A 14,202-nucleotide genomic window follows, 5' to 3' on the forward strand; every position below is an offset into this window, starting at 1 on the left:
TAACGTGTAAGGCGGTAGATAGCTGGGCAAAATAGAACGTTTATAAACGTGTAAGGCGGCAGATGTGTTAAGATACACGTCGCTTAATTGCCATTAATTTACTTGCGCAGCGGACAGCCTGCCTGATGTGTGGCTGCGTGCAGCCATGCACAGTCACTGCAGGTCAGCGCGACCACAGCAGCGCGCAACAGTCAGTCAGACTGTGACACAGACAGTCAAGCTCCGCAAATCAACCAAGGGATTGCTTAATTTGCTTGTTAAAAAGTAACATTTTATTAAGACAAGACAGTAATATGGGCGCAGAGTTTAAATGTTTAATAAAGTTAATATCTCAATAATTAAAAATATATTTAATAGAATAATCGAATTGTATTTTCAAAACGAATAGTGGTTTACAAACCGTGTACACGGATAACCGAATACACGCGCACATCCAAAGTTAAAAGCATCCCACGGGTTCTCAAAACAGGCTGTCCAGATTTGCTGACGTCGCTGACGTCATCGACGGCCGTTTTTGAAGATTTTTTTTTTGTTTTGTTCAAAAATCTTTTTTTTTTCAAAAGATTTTTTTTTTTTCAAAACACAAAAAAATTCAGGAGTGGTAATTTAGCCTCAAACCTTTTGAAAAACGTTTTTGGGACATAAACAATATGACAAATACTTTTTAACTCATCCAGTGCCTATCCCGAACAAGTTCGGCTTTTCTTCGGCAAAAAACTATTTGGGTGGTCCTGGCTCGTCCAGTGCTTTCCAACGAGCCATTTTAGATGGTCCGACGATTTATTCCATTGAAAATGGTTTAAAATAAAGTTTAGACCCCCCCCAATGTTCACTGAATGTTCACTGTCGGCGGCGCAACGTATTCCAGTGTGCCTATCCCGAACTAGTTCGCCTTTTTTAATAAAACAAATAAAATAATCCGAGGCCGCACCAAGCCTGGCTCTAAATTTAAAATCTAGGCCGCCGACCGAAAGCCCTTTCCACCGGCCCGTAATCGGGTAACGCCGCCGCATCGCGCCGTCGAATCCAATACAAACTCACATCTTTGAAGCCCTTTTTCTCTGAACTGTGTTCTCTGTGGAAATCAGGCTTCTAAATTGTGATAGCTTATAGCAATCCTGTTGCTATTTTCATCCGAGTCTTTTGTGTCTCATGCACAAACATGTACACGCGTGTCACTGCCACGTGGGTCCCTGTATGTTACTACGCTCGTCTATGAGAGAGACCCTGGCCACTCAACAGACCTTGGGCGCCCCCAAGTGGCCTGGCACAGGAAGCGTTAAATGCATGGTGTATCACCTTTAAAATCGATACAGCAACTATTTAGGAAAGAAATGAAATCTGTGTGAAACGTGTAAAAAATCTATTATTATGGAAGTAAACACTGTGATTCTCTAGCAAATACATGGACATTATATATCAACACATATGGACAAACCCGTTCCTTGACATTAGGGATTAGAGATTACACACATTTATCGATAGACCAAGAGTAGCTATATGGAATGGAAATGTAATTAGACCCCTCTTTTTCATTTTCCCTCTTAAAATTGCCAAATACAAGGCACAAATACATACAATCAAATATTTGCATTGCAAAACGATTCGATACCGATTACCGCATGCGATACGATACGATACAAAGCCAAAACAGTACAATATTTGGCTTTTGCAAACAATATAGTAGATCATTGCAACTTAAAATCGATTTTTCGATTCAGTTACTATATCATTACACCCCTACTATGTTTGCTGTCCATGGACTGTGTGCATACAACTGATTTGGATGGATGTTGGTACGTTGGTAGGTGAGTTTGCATTATTGCCATTTCCTGAAGGGAAAGGGATTAGAGTGAGAGAGAGAGAGGAAAAGAGAGAAAAAGAGAGAGAGAGAGAGAGAGAGAGAGAGAGAGAGAGAGAGAGAGAGAGAGAGAAAACTGACAGGCATGGCTCGACTTCGTTCCGTCTCTCCGGGAGTTTTGAGGCGATGTCCTTTTCCCCAGCTCCTCTCTCCTCACCTCACCTCCCCCAGCAGATCTACAAGCTCGCAGCGCGAGTGCCACGCTGTGAGCTTGTAGATCTGGGAAGTTTTGAGGAGATGTCATCCCCCCAGCTCCTCTCCTAACCTCCTTCAAGGTACACCGTTATAAGTCACAGTGATTTGTGCGTCCTCACCTCTCCATTAATAACATTTACTCTGTGCTATGCTGCTGCCACTCGAGTGACACGCCGCCAAACCAAATGTACCCCCCACTCCTCTCTCCCTCCCTGTAGTAAAATATCAATCTCCTCGCCTCTACATCCCTCGCCAAGAAAAACCCCTGGCCGCGTCCCAAACAACACCGTTTTTATCACGTTGAGTCATTGACACTCATTCACAACCATTAAACCGTTGCTATTTTGTTCTGAGCGTTGGACCACGAGCATGGAGTCATAAGCGTCTGGTTTATTATGTCATAATAGAGATGTTTTTTGAAATGATGACTGTTGTCCGGAGTAATTAAGCACTTAATGCTGTCGTGCCATAAAACATCAGCGTTGGTTTTGTACTGCATGCCCGCTTGTGGTTGGCGCTACAGAAAGGGCAGCACTATGCGGAAACTCAATGTGACTTATAGCAGGGGTCTTCAACGTTTTCAGGCCAAGGACCCCTTAGCTGAGAGAGAGATAAAGCAGGGACCCCCTCTACATTTGTATAAATGTGTGCTGCAGATAGATTCACAGACTTGTTTGACAGCATTCTCATCAGTCTTTTGTTGGATTTGTGTTTTTAGTTTTGAGTTGACCTTTCACTCTGTACTTGGTTTGCTCCTTTTTTTTTTTTTTTTACCTCTACACCAAACATATTTACCAAAAATAGACGATCTACAATGTTACAAAAATTGTGGGATGTAAATTTTACGAAAATCAAAAAATCTGCCTCACGCTACAGAAACAGGAGATTGGCGGCTGCCCTAAAGGCCTCATCATGGCTCTGCAAGGCTTGCCGTTTTTATCCCCAGAAGAGAAGATTTGTTTAAAGAGGTGGTGCCATAGTTTTGTACTTTTTCTGTTTTTCATGTGTCTAGGAGGTTGAAAGTACTTCATTAGACCCCCTGGTGTGGCTTTTACGAGCAATTATGTATTCTCTTGGTATTTGTTTGTTTTCTCTTGGAGGCTGCCACCTTGTGGTCAAAAGTGTCTGTTGAAAAACACACATACTTATTACATCACAGAATCAACTCCTCCCCTAATTACCATTCACCCAACAATGTGGGGCTAACTTCAGCTGGGTCACCACCCACCATGACATCCATGCATACTTAATGAACTGGGGGTGTGGCCACATAACAACCCAATTTTAACTCTTTCTGTATACTTTTTGGAAAAAGATCTTCCTCCTAGTATAATCATAATACCTGATAATCATGTTTTAGAGGGGGGAAAAATCATGGCACCACCTCTTTAAAGTTATACCATGTAACTTTTTTTATAAAACATATCTTAAAATTGTCTTAACTGTTAAATCGCTAAAGTTTTAGAACACCCACTCCGTTATTTTCAGCTTCTAAAGCCTTCTCTTTATATGTTTTCTATGAGCCGTGAGGGGGGGAGAATTTCGCGGCAAAATTGCGTCATCACACTACCGGCCAATCACAGCGAGGGTTATACACTGCCGGCCAATCACAGCGCATCTTGAAGTGGGGTCGCTATGGCGGCCATATTTGTAGTCGCCCGTGTGTCTCTATACTCAAAAGGTAACCTCGCCTACCAGGCAGGGTGAAGGAGTCCGTTTCTCCGGAATGCCTGAACGCACAGGAACCAGGGACCCCTCTAAAGATAGATCTCGGCGAGGTGGAGGCAGACGAGGTGAGGCAGACGCGAAAAACGGCCGAAAGACGCGGACGCGACCGCGGTTTGCTATAGGGCTACTACTGACCACTAGTTGAGCATCTTACACAGTATAGCTTTAAATATACAGTATGAGTATATTGGAATCGGTATCATCTTTACACTTGCTAATGATGTTGGTCTGCCGTTAAGTCTGGGCTCAGTTGGTCTTTATGTAAATAAGCCGGGATGAATGTTGGTTGTCTTTCCTCCGTGGGAAACAAAGCTGCTCCAGATGTTGTGCGCGGGCCCGGGGTGGTCCCCGGGGTGGTCCCCGCCGGTCCTTCACAGATGCTGTTAATTGTTGAAACATCTGCGGGCTTCGCACCGAGGGACCGCCGCTACAACCTGCCAAGGCAGCTCACTGTTAGGCTGCAAGCATCTAGGAAGACATGGAGACAAAACTAAAAAAACTAAACAAGACACTGGAAAAGGTTTAGTCTTTGAATATATATTTTTCAAAGCAAACTTTTGTAACTCAAATCTTTGCTTCTGGGGGGTCCCTGGAAGAACATATTTTCAGATGGGGGTCCACAGCTAAATGCATATAATTCTAGGGGTCCTTGACATGAAAACGTTTCAGAACCACCGACGTAGAAACACGCGTTTTTCAAAAGAAACCTTAGAGGGATTTAGAAGATATTGAAAGACTTTCAGATTTTCAGATTTTTCAAAAATAGCAGATATACAAGCTCACAGCGCGGCAACGCGCTGTGAGCTTGTATATCTGCTATTTTTCTAAAGTTAAAGCATTAACACACAAGTCACTGGAAAGGGTTTAGTTTGGAATTGGAATTCTACACCAAGGGTTCTCAAACGTTTCAGGCCTTGGCTATAGGTATGGAACGATAATCGTTTTAATCATTTATATTGTGATAAAAAAACAGAAACTACAACGCGTTGTGAGCTTGTAGATCGGCTATTTTATCAATGTCCTTTTTTAACACATATGGTGCCAACCCCGAGTTTCCCGAGTTTGTATTGGTACTACCGCTGTGCCAACCCCGAGTTTCCCGAGTTTGGGCCGTTTTTGAAAAAAAGAAAAATCTTTTTTTTTTTCAAAAAAATTTTTTGGACCTCCAGAAATGTATTAGGCATGATCGCGATCGCGAAATTGCATGTTTAACCCCCATACCAACTCATTCTTTCAAACATGGCAGCCATGTTTGTTTACATCTGAAGAAAACATAATGGCTGATAAATCATGAATGCCTGAACGGATTTCCAAGCGGATTTTTTTGTTTGAAAGCTGTGAACAGCATCTACACATGTGGTGCATCATCTAGGCATGGGCGTGCACTTTTTACACAATTGCACAATTACATGGAAGTCTATGGTAACCATGGCAACGCGAGACATTGAAGAGAAAAAAATCATAGCAACATAAGTGTTAAGTATAAAGTTGTCAAATATATCAGTCGTAGATCGGCTATTTTATCAATGTCCTTTTTTAAGTATAAAGTTGTCAAATATATCAGTCATTTCTTTGTATATTTAGGTCATGTGTCATATCTGCCATGTGCAACATCAAAGCCTACAAGCCAAACAGAAATGTAATTGACAACGACAAAAACACAATTAAATTGTTAATCACAATTATTTGAGTGACAATTAATCGTCAAGTAAAATGTCACAATCGTGACAGCCCTAACACATGTGCACAAACACACACACACACACACACACACACACACACACACACACACACACACACACACACACACACTAGGGATGGGACGATAAGTGATTATCGTTTATCGTGATTAAAAAACGCTCACAATAATCGTATCATGGAGATGTAAATTTATTGTGAAATGATCCTCCGTCATGCACTGGGATCAATTCACCTTTTGTTAGCCGAGCTGCATATCCGGTACCATTTAAAACCCTCTGTAATTTGTAAAACAGACCTGGAAATAGCATACTCCTAGTCTTTTTTTTTCACTCTCTACCAAATCTCTTTTCCCAAAAATAGACGATCTACAAAATGTGAGCATGTAGATCTGCTATTATTTGCCAAATGTTCCGCCCCAGGATATGGATGTTGGGGATATTTTGTGAACATCAGGGGGATGAGACACACTAATTAATAAAACAGTGTGTGTGTAAAGTTAATAAAACAGCAAGTTAACTCATTTCCTGCTATCCCCGTCGAAACCGGAGAGTTCCCGCTGTACCGCACTGCCATGCCCGTAGATCCCGGAAATGTAATTAGCTTTAATCATTATGAAACAATTAAAAGTATGATCGCTGTATATAGCCGATTCGGACTCTTTAGGCCCGCCTCCTAACTGTATCCGGCCTTATTTCCTGTTTTGACCGGATCTAGGTTTCCATATCCAGTCTAAGGCCCAATCGTAGCTCCGCTCCCATAAATTTGCATTGTAAACAAGGAAGCTGCCTGCACGGCTATAACATGGTATTTTTTCACGCAGATTTTTTTATTTGGAAGCTGTTTGATTCTTTTACCCGCCTGGCATATGATCTGCGCACATATCGTCTGCTATGTGCGCGACGTGGCCTCGCAGGAACATAGCGCACAGCTCGCCGTTTTACATGAGTTTTTCTGTAAACAGCGGCAGATACAGCCTGACAACGGATATTTCTTTTTCCAATGGGATTGTTTTTTTTTAAAAGCTGCGGTCCGGTCTGCAACGCTGGTACATGTTACATGCACAGATCGTGCGCGGTGCGTGCACGTGCCCACGTTAAAAGGTAAGGTAATTTGGCAGTTGCTGAGTTCAGCTGATGTTTAAAAGGGCAGAGAAAAAGTTAAGAGAGAGAGAGTACAGAGACCAGTGTAGCAATAGAGGACAGGAGCATTGTACTGTGTGAGTGCTCTTATCTGTGAACAGCGCTGTTGTACCTGCACTGCAGTGAAGTGCGGTTCACTCTCACTGCCATCATCATCATCCGTTCTCCCGTAGCGCTGCGCCAGAGAACAATTAATACAGCCATTGTTCCCTCTTTAATATAGCAAGTGTTGTTGCCTCGTGTTGTAGTTCAAAAACCCCAGGCCCTGGAAAGTGGCACGGGTCCCGTTATGAGAGCATTTAAGCCTCGATAATGCCAACGCCAGAGCGCTCGGTCCATTCCTAGTAGATATACAGGGGTGGGAAACTTTGATGATGGAGATGGACATTATATTTACACACTCACTCCAGAGGGCCAGATAGCATATATACTGTCGGGCAGAAAAGCTTTTAGATCTGCTATTTTTGAAAAATCCTGAACATTTTGGCAAATCTTTGAATATATATTCATTTTTAAAGTGAACGTGAAATATTTGCTTCTGGGGTGTCCCTGATACATAATACTTTGAGACGGGTTGGTGGTCTAATACATATCATTCTAGGGGTCCTTGACATGAAAAGGTCTGAGAACCACTGACATAGAAACATGCATTTTTTTTTTCTCCAAAAAATGTAATTTTAAATTCAAAGATTTAGAAGACATTCATAGAATCGGGACTTTCACAAATGTTCACTATTAAAAACAATATATATATATATTTAAGCTAGTGCCCTGCCGCGTAACCTGACTGAGCCAGATGGTGGCAGTAGTGCGTAGGCTACCGCCCTACTTTACCATCTGAGATCTCTCGGGGGGAGTTGATAACGCTCGTAAAGTCCCGGGCCGGACGAATCAGCGGCAGATACGGGCGGGCTCTGAGCGGCTCTGAGCCAATAGAGTCTGATTGCAGACCATGTGGATGCAGACAGGCCAATATGAGTGGTTGGAGTTGGCACTCCCAGACTGTGATAGAGAGACAGCCACATCCAATCACCTGCTAAAGAATTTGAAAAAAATGGCCCGCCCCTTACATCGGGTCTGCCGGAGCGATCCCAGATGATGGTAAGCAGAGCGATATGCAGGCAGGCATACGCACTGCTGCCATCATCGAGCGCAGTCAGGTTACGTGCCGCGAGCTTGTATATCAGATTTTTCTTTCTTTTTTATAGTTAAGGCATACAATAATGTTTAAAGTAATAATGCGTTCAGTAGGTCCGGATGTGGCGCGCCCAGATGACTCAGAAGGTCAGTTTAGTTCCGGCCTCCTCCACGCTTCCTCACTTCAAACCCACTGCCATTTAACAGTAATGATGAGAGGAAGCTGTTCTATGGAGTTGGAGTGGAGGGATTGAATGAATGAACGAAGGCACTATTATCGTTTTCTTTTACAACACAGCCAAGCTGAGTTCTTTGCTGTGATGATGGTTGCTTAACCCTTCAAGACCTGTCACTTTACATTTCAACCACTTCAATCGTTATTTTAAACTTTGGCTGTTCAAAAATAGCAGATCTACAAGCTCGTAGATCTGCTTTGAAAAAATCATGTCAATTTGTCTTGCAGGTCTTTGAATATGTTGACCCGATTTCATAACTGTCTTCTAAAAGGTATTTTGAAAAACATAAAAATAAAAATGGTTCTCAAACCTCCCCAACGTTATATGTATTTGACCGTGGACCCCAATCTGAAAATATTTAGTTCCAGGGACCACCCAGAAGCAAAGATTGTAGTTAAAATGTTCACTTTAAAGGAGCTATAGTCAACTTTTTCATTTTTGAAAAAGTTGTTTACATCCCTCTTCTATTCTTTTATATGGAATCCATATAAAATAATAGAAGAGGGACGTAAACAAAGTCAGCCTAACAACAGCCAAAATGGTTATTTTATCATTATTTTACGCTTTATGTGGTCATTTTTGAAAAGAAACACATATTTTTTGTAATTCTTTTTATAAAATATTTTCGATTTTTTATTTATTTTAGCATCCGTTTTTCAAGAAAAAGTTGGCTAAAGCTCCTTAAAAAAATAAAATAAAATAATAATAAAAATGTATATATATATATATATATATATATATTCAAGGATTTGCGCAAGTTTTCAAGATTTTTTTCAAAAATAGCAGATCTACAAACTCGCAGCGCGGCACTCGGTGCCGCGTTGCGAGCTTGTAGATCTGCTATTCTTTTAATAGTTAAAGCACTAAATGATGGTTAAAGTGGTTGGAATCTAGAGTCTTCCCGGTCTAAACGATTTAATGGTTATTGGCTGAGTGTTTGCGGAACATCGGAGCCGTGTCCGTGAAAATAGGGAGCCATTGCTTTCTGATGTCTTTCTAAAGTGCTGTGGAAATGTTAGCCCAGGGTCACTTACAGTATATTAGCTGCTCCATGTACATTCCACCCCATGGAAAGTGTCCTTGGGTACTCAGGAAAGCACTATATAAATCTGAGATATTGTTATACTGCAAAAATGTAGTGCCGTGTGTTGGAATGACCATAGTACAGAGTGGGGATGGGACGATACGCGATATTATCGTTTATCGTGATAAAAAAAAAAAAAAACACTCACGATAATCGTATCGTGGAGATTTAATTTATGGTGATATCGTCCTCCGTCAAGCACTGGTATCAGTTCACCTTTGCTGAGCTGCATGTCAGGTACCACTTAGGCGACATTCACACAGGCACGTTTTATGACGATTAAAACGAATCCTATAACGTATTGTTGGAAAATACACAACGGTTGGGCATGTGTGAAGACGCATCCGTATTCTTTTTCGAATAAAAGAAACGAATGCAAATCCACAAAAAAACGGTGGTTTCGATGCGCTACCGCAAACGCTTCCCTGTTGGTGTGAATCCATCCGTCTCAAATACATGCAATGGAACATTGTGGTAGGCTATATAGAGCCATGTGCGGGTTAAATCCATAGCCATTTATAAAAGGTTAAATCCCCCCGTCTGTTCTCATTAGATTTCTGACGATTCTGGCCGCCTCCTCCCCTCAGTTGATTTCTGATCACCGCTCCCTCGATCGCACATGGTGTATTATTTGTGAGGAGTTGTTGCTCACAGTTAAATAAAAGGAAAGTGCCACAGGAGTCACTTGTATAGCTGTATATCATATAATATAGGCCGATGTGTGGGTCTTGCTCGCGCGTGCGGCTCTCTGTGCCAAATCGTGTCCAGATGGAGACGGCGAGACGCTTCATGCGCGGAGCGCAAAGAGGGAGCCAGCGGAGGGAAAGACGAGGGTCAGAGAGAGAGAGAGAGAGAGACTGAGAGAGAGACTGAGAGAGAGAGAGAGAGAGAGAGAGAGAGAGAGAGAGAGAGAGAGAGAGAGAGAGACGTTGACGCTCTACTCTTCATATCTTGCTAAAGTATTTTCTGTCTGGTTTATTGCTGGTAGATTTTGCGAGTCCCTCCCGCCGCCGCTGGTTTTATTTTGTGATCGCCCGTTTACGACCGTCGACCGCAGATAAATAGGCTAATGCGGCGCTTGCGGGGGTCCTGCGGTTACATTGTGAGTTGAACTTGAAGAATTAATAAACACAGGGAGATGGAGGAGGCATTATTATGCAGCTTGGATACATACATGTCCCTGGACAGACGTGGACGATTCCTTGTTTCGGATGACAAAGTGCTGTGCGAGCGCAAACGTATCAATTAAATATGCAAGAATGTGGCAACTTCACCCCTCCCATTCGCACGACTAAACCGAATTATATTATGAGAATGTGGCCTTAAACCCTCTATTGGTATACCTACTTGATAAAGTCTTTTTTTCACTCTCTATCAAATGTTGCGTTGCAACGCGTTGTGAGCTTGTAGAGCTTGTAGAGCTTGTAGAGCTTGTAGATTTTCATATCGTCCCATCCTTAGTTCAGAGTGTTCAGTACTAACAAGTAAATTCTCTCTCTCTCTCTCTCTCTCTCTCTCTCTCTCTCTCTCTCTCTCTCTCTCTTCCTCCCTCTCAATTAAAAAAAAAAATCAATTCAATTCAAAGGAGCTTTATTGGCATGAGAAAACATACGTTTACATTGCCAAACATGATAAAAACGGGAACATATGTACGGGGGCAGCTCTCCATTCCTACCCACTGCCATTTCAAAACATCCTCTGCCATTGGCAAGACAGTAGATTATCAGGGGGATTTGCAGAACATTGAGCTTGTAGATCAGCTATTTTTGCATTTCTTCTTCTCTGACTTAGTTTAAATCTACCTCTGAAGGTGGATACTGCATTTCAATGGGAATGTAGTGGTTTCTTGACATTACATGGGTTAGGGTTAACCCTAACCCATTACATTGTGAGTTTTTGCAAAAAATACCCTCCATTCTCCATAAAAATTAAAAAGGCAAAACTGGGAAAGAAACCTGTGAGAAAAATGCCTTTTCAGGAGATTTTCAGGAAAAGACCAGTGAAGCCTGACGACTTGAAACAGCACATCTGTACATTTCATACTGTATACACATACAGGGCATGAAGCTTTGTTGAAAGCATGCTCTCTCTGTCTCCCTCTGCAGGCTGCTGCTGGAGCTGCTGGAGCTGCTGTTCTGTAAGTTCCAGGCGGTGGCGCGGGCCCACAGCGTGGTGTTGGGCCACCTGCAGGGCATGGTGGGGCAGAGCCCCGGCAACGCCCACCAGGAGGGCATCAAGCTCTACGAGCAGGCCGACGTCTCCGCCAAGATACAGATGGTCCTGCAGGTCGGTCACCTCATCTTTATACATTTTTATGGCCCTTTTCTGCCTTAAAAAAAAACAAAAAAACAACAAACCTATTTAGACCCGAGGCCGTGTTCGCTGTGTGTGACTCTGACAGACTGTGTACAGTAGGGCAGGGGTCTTCAACGTTTTCAGGCCGGGGACCCCCAAACTGATGGGGAGATGGAGCAGGGACCCCCTACCACCTCGTAGGGTGGGGGGGTCGGGGCTACGACATATTTTTTATTTTAAACATGTACAAGTTACAGCGAGCAGGGTGGGCCGTACCACTACCATTTCTAAACATACTACTTATTAACTGAGAACCAATGTCAATAATATCAACAATCTGTCAATTGCATAGTAATCATGTATTCAAGCTATTCAAAATGGATAGAATCATGATTAATTTTTTAACATAAATGTGAAAAAAAAGAAAAACATTTTTTTATTTTTATTTTATTTTATTTTAATAATAATAATAATTTTGCGGACCCCCTGCAGTACCTCCACGGACCCCCTAGGGGTCGCGGACCCCCTGTTGAAGACCCCTGCAGTAGGGCATTAACAAAAAATCAAACCTCGGTTCGAAATGAAGCGGTGAATTTTCATTCACCGCTTTATTCATTCTATGTGTTCTAGAGCTATGAAATCTGTGTTCTAGATCTATACATTCTGTGTTCTAGATCTATACTTTCTATGTGCTTTAGTTCTATATTTTTATGTATTCTGAAAGAATGAATGATTTTGTCTGGAGGGCCAAATTGGCATGTGAAGCTTGACCAATCCTCAATTGGTCAAGCATGCACGGGACATGAACGGGGCAGACAAAGCCACTCCTTGGGAATCTATGGGAATCCTCAAAAAAACGTGTAGGGTACAGACAACCCACTCCTTGGAAGCGGCTTTCACCGCTTCAAAAAGTCAACAAGTCGACTCAGTCGACTTCATTACACAAGTCGACTCCCACCAGGGAAAGTCGAAGTTGAAAAAAAAAAACTTTCTATTGTGAAAATAGCAGATCTACATGCTGACGTTGTGAGCATGTAGATCGGCTATTTTCACAATTTCTGCCTCTAATATTTGACAATTTGGACAATGTTTAATTTGCCATTTTAGAGGTATTAAAAAGTCCTTAAATTGTCACTTTAGAAATGTGCAGATACCCTCTATACACTTAAACTTTATTTTGTTTGTTTACAGTTGAGTGAGAAAACAATGTTGCACATAAAGTTAATAATCCCAAAATAATTGTGGGGTTGTGTGTGATGTGATGACGTCATCGAACGATAAAGTCGACTTCAACTCAACTTTTTACTGAGTCGAGTCGACTTGCAAAAATCACTAGTCGTTAATGCCCTACAGGCTTCCCACGGTCAGGAAATTCCTGGAAATATTTTGAAATTAGAAAGATATTTTTCCATTACTGGAATAGTTTTGGAATTGATCAAAGGTCCTGGAAGGTCCTGGAAAAAATGACTGGGCATTGTTTTTGGTCATTGATTTTGTTTACTGCCACCATAAATCGACTTTTGAGGGTTCCCTGCCACGATTTTCTTACCTTGTGTGACGTGGGCGCGTGCGTGTCCATCGTGCACGATCCGCTTTCACGCCACGGTCCGTTCACGGCGTGCATGCTTTATTTTCGCTTTGCCTGTCTTTGGGCATAGCACATAGGAGTAAGAGACTCGTTATTGCTCTGAATGATTGCTATTTAGACCTGGAAATTGAGTTAAATATTCTGGAAAAGCTTTGGAAATTCATTGGTAAAAATGTGTGGCAACCCTGTGTGTAGCTAACAGTGCAATGTTGCTGTACGAGAGTGTCAACTAGGCATGTGCACACATACTCACATAGACACCAAAGAGGCACCAAAAACCCCTGCCCTTTTATCCGTCTGTAAAAAGTGCCCTCTCCAGACCATAATTGCAGTTTTTACTATGGTGAAAGAAATGCAAATGTCCTCTTTCCATGCCATACCTGAAGGCAGCATTCATGAGAATTGCCTTGTCCAAACTCTCCTGAACTTGAACGCGACATCTTATGTTGAAAGAATTCCCCTCACTGTGTAGAAATTAAGCATGACAACGCGTCGCAGTGCGACGTGTTGTCAGCTTGGAGGTCGGCTATTTTCTATGTTTCCACCAAAAGGCCCTTTGAGAGATTTCAGCCCCTGCCTCTCTAACATTCTCTGCACGTCCCTGGTGACAACACACAAACACAGCCGTAGCACGCGCCGCCGTGCCGTGCGCAAGATCTTTGCATATGAAGAAGATTGGAAACATATAATAACACAATCCGTGACATATGTGTGGGGGCTACAGGTCCCCTACGTTGCACGCAGAGTAAACCCCACAGCGCTAAATGTGACAACAGACCCCGTGGGCGCGTGCATCAACGTGCGCATGCGCATGCACGTTTGGCCGCGCATGCACATTAACGTCAAAATAATGCAGGCATAAAGTCAAACAGAAGTGTGAAACACTAAAGCCCGGATCATAGTCGGGTCCGCGGTGGAAGGCTATCCACCGCGGTGTAGTCTTTTCGAGTCTTTTTGAGTCATGAAACTACAACGTTACATCATTCCTCACGGTGGAGAGCTTTCCACCGTGAGTCCCAACACATCTCTCTGTTTTTACTATCAGACAGGCAGGCTCTACACCCCGTTCACTGATTGGTCGACCTGAACCGGTCTAGACGGGGTAAAGTACTTCACCGTGGGCCGTGACTATGATGGCCTGCACTTATTTTCTGACTTGAGGTGGAAAGCTTTCCACCTCAAATTCGCGGTGGATAGCTCTCCACCGTAGACTCTGATCCGGGCTTAATAAACAGCTT

The 14,202-nt window shown here is 42.6% G+C and overlaps 1 protein-coding gene across 2 annotated transcripts in view; it reads left to right on the top strand.

Moving 5' to 3' along the window:
- The window catches only part of exoc4 (exocyst complex component 4), a 317,782-nt gene that overhangs the window by 44,592 nt on the left and 258,988 nt on the right, over positions 1–14,202 (top strand). For both annotated transcript variants that reach the window (XM_080754095.1, XM_080754096.1), the window contains exon 8: positions 11,187–11,367. In XM_080754095.1, the coding sequence (XP_080610221.1) occupies positions 11,187–11,367 (181 nt within the window). The remainder of the gene's footprint in view (positions 1–11,186; positions 11,368–14,202) is intronic.

The sequence above is a fragment of the Nannobrachium achirus genome, assembly GCF_963921795.1.
Source record: "Nannobrachium achirus genome assembly, chromosome: 23".
NCBI classification, from domain to species: Eukaryota; Metazoa; Chordata; class Actinopteri; order Myctophiformes; family Myctophidae; genus Nannobrachium; species Nannobrachium achirus.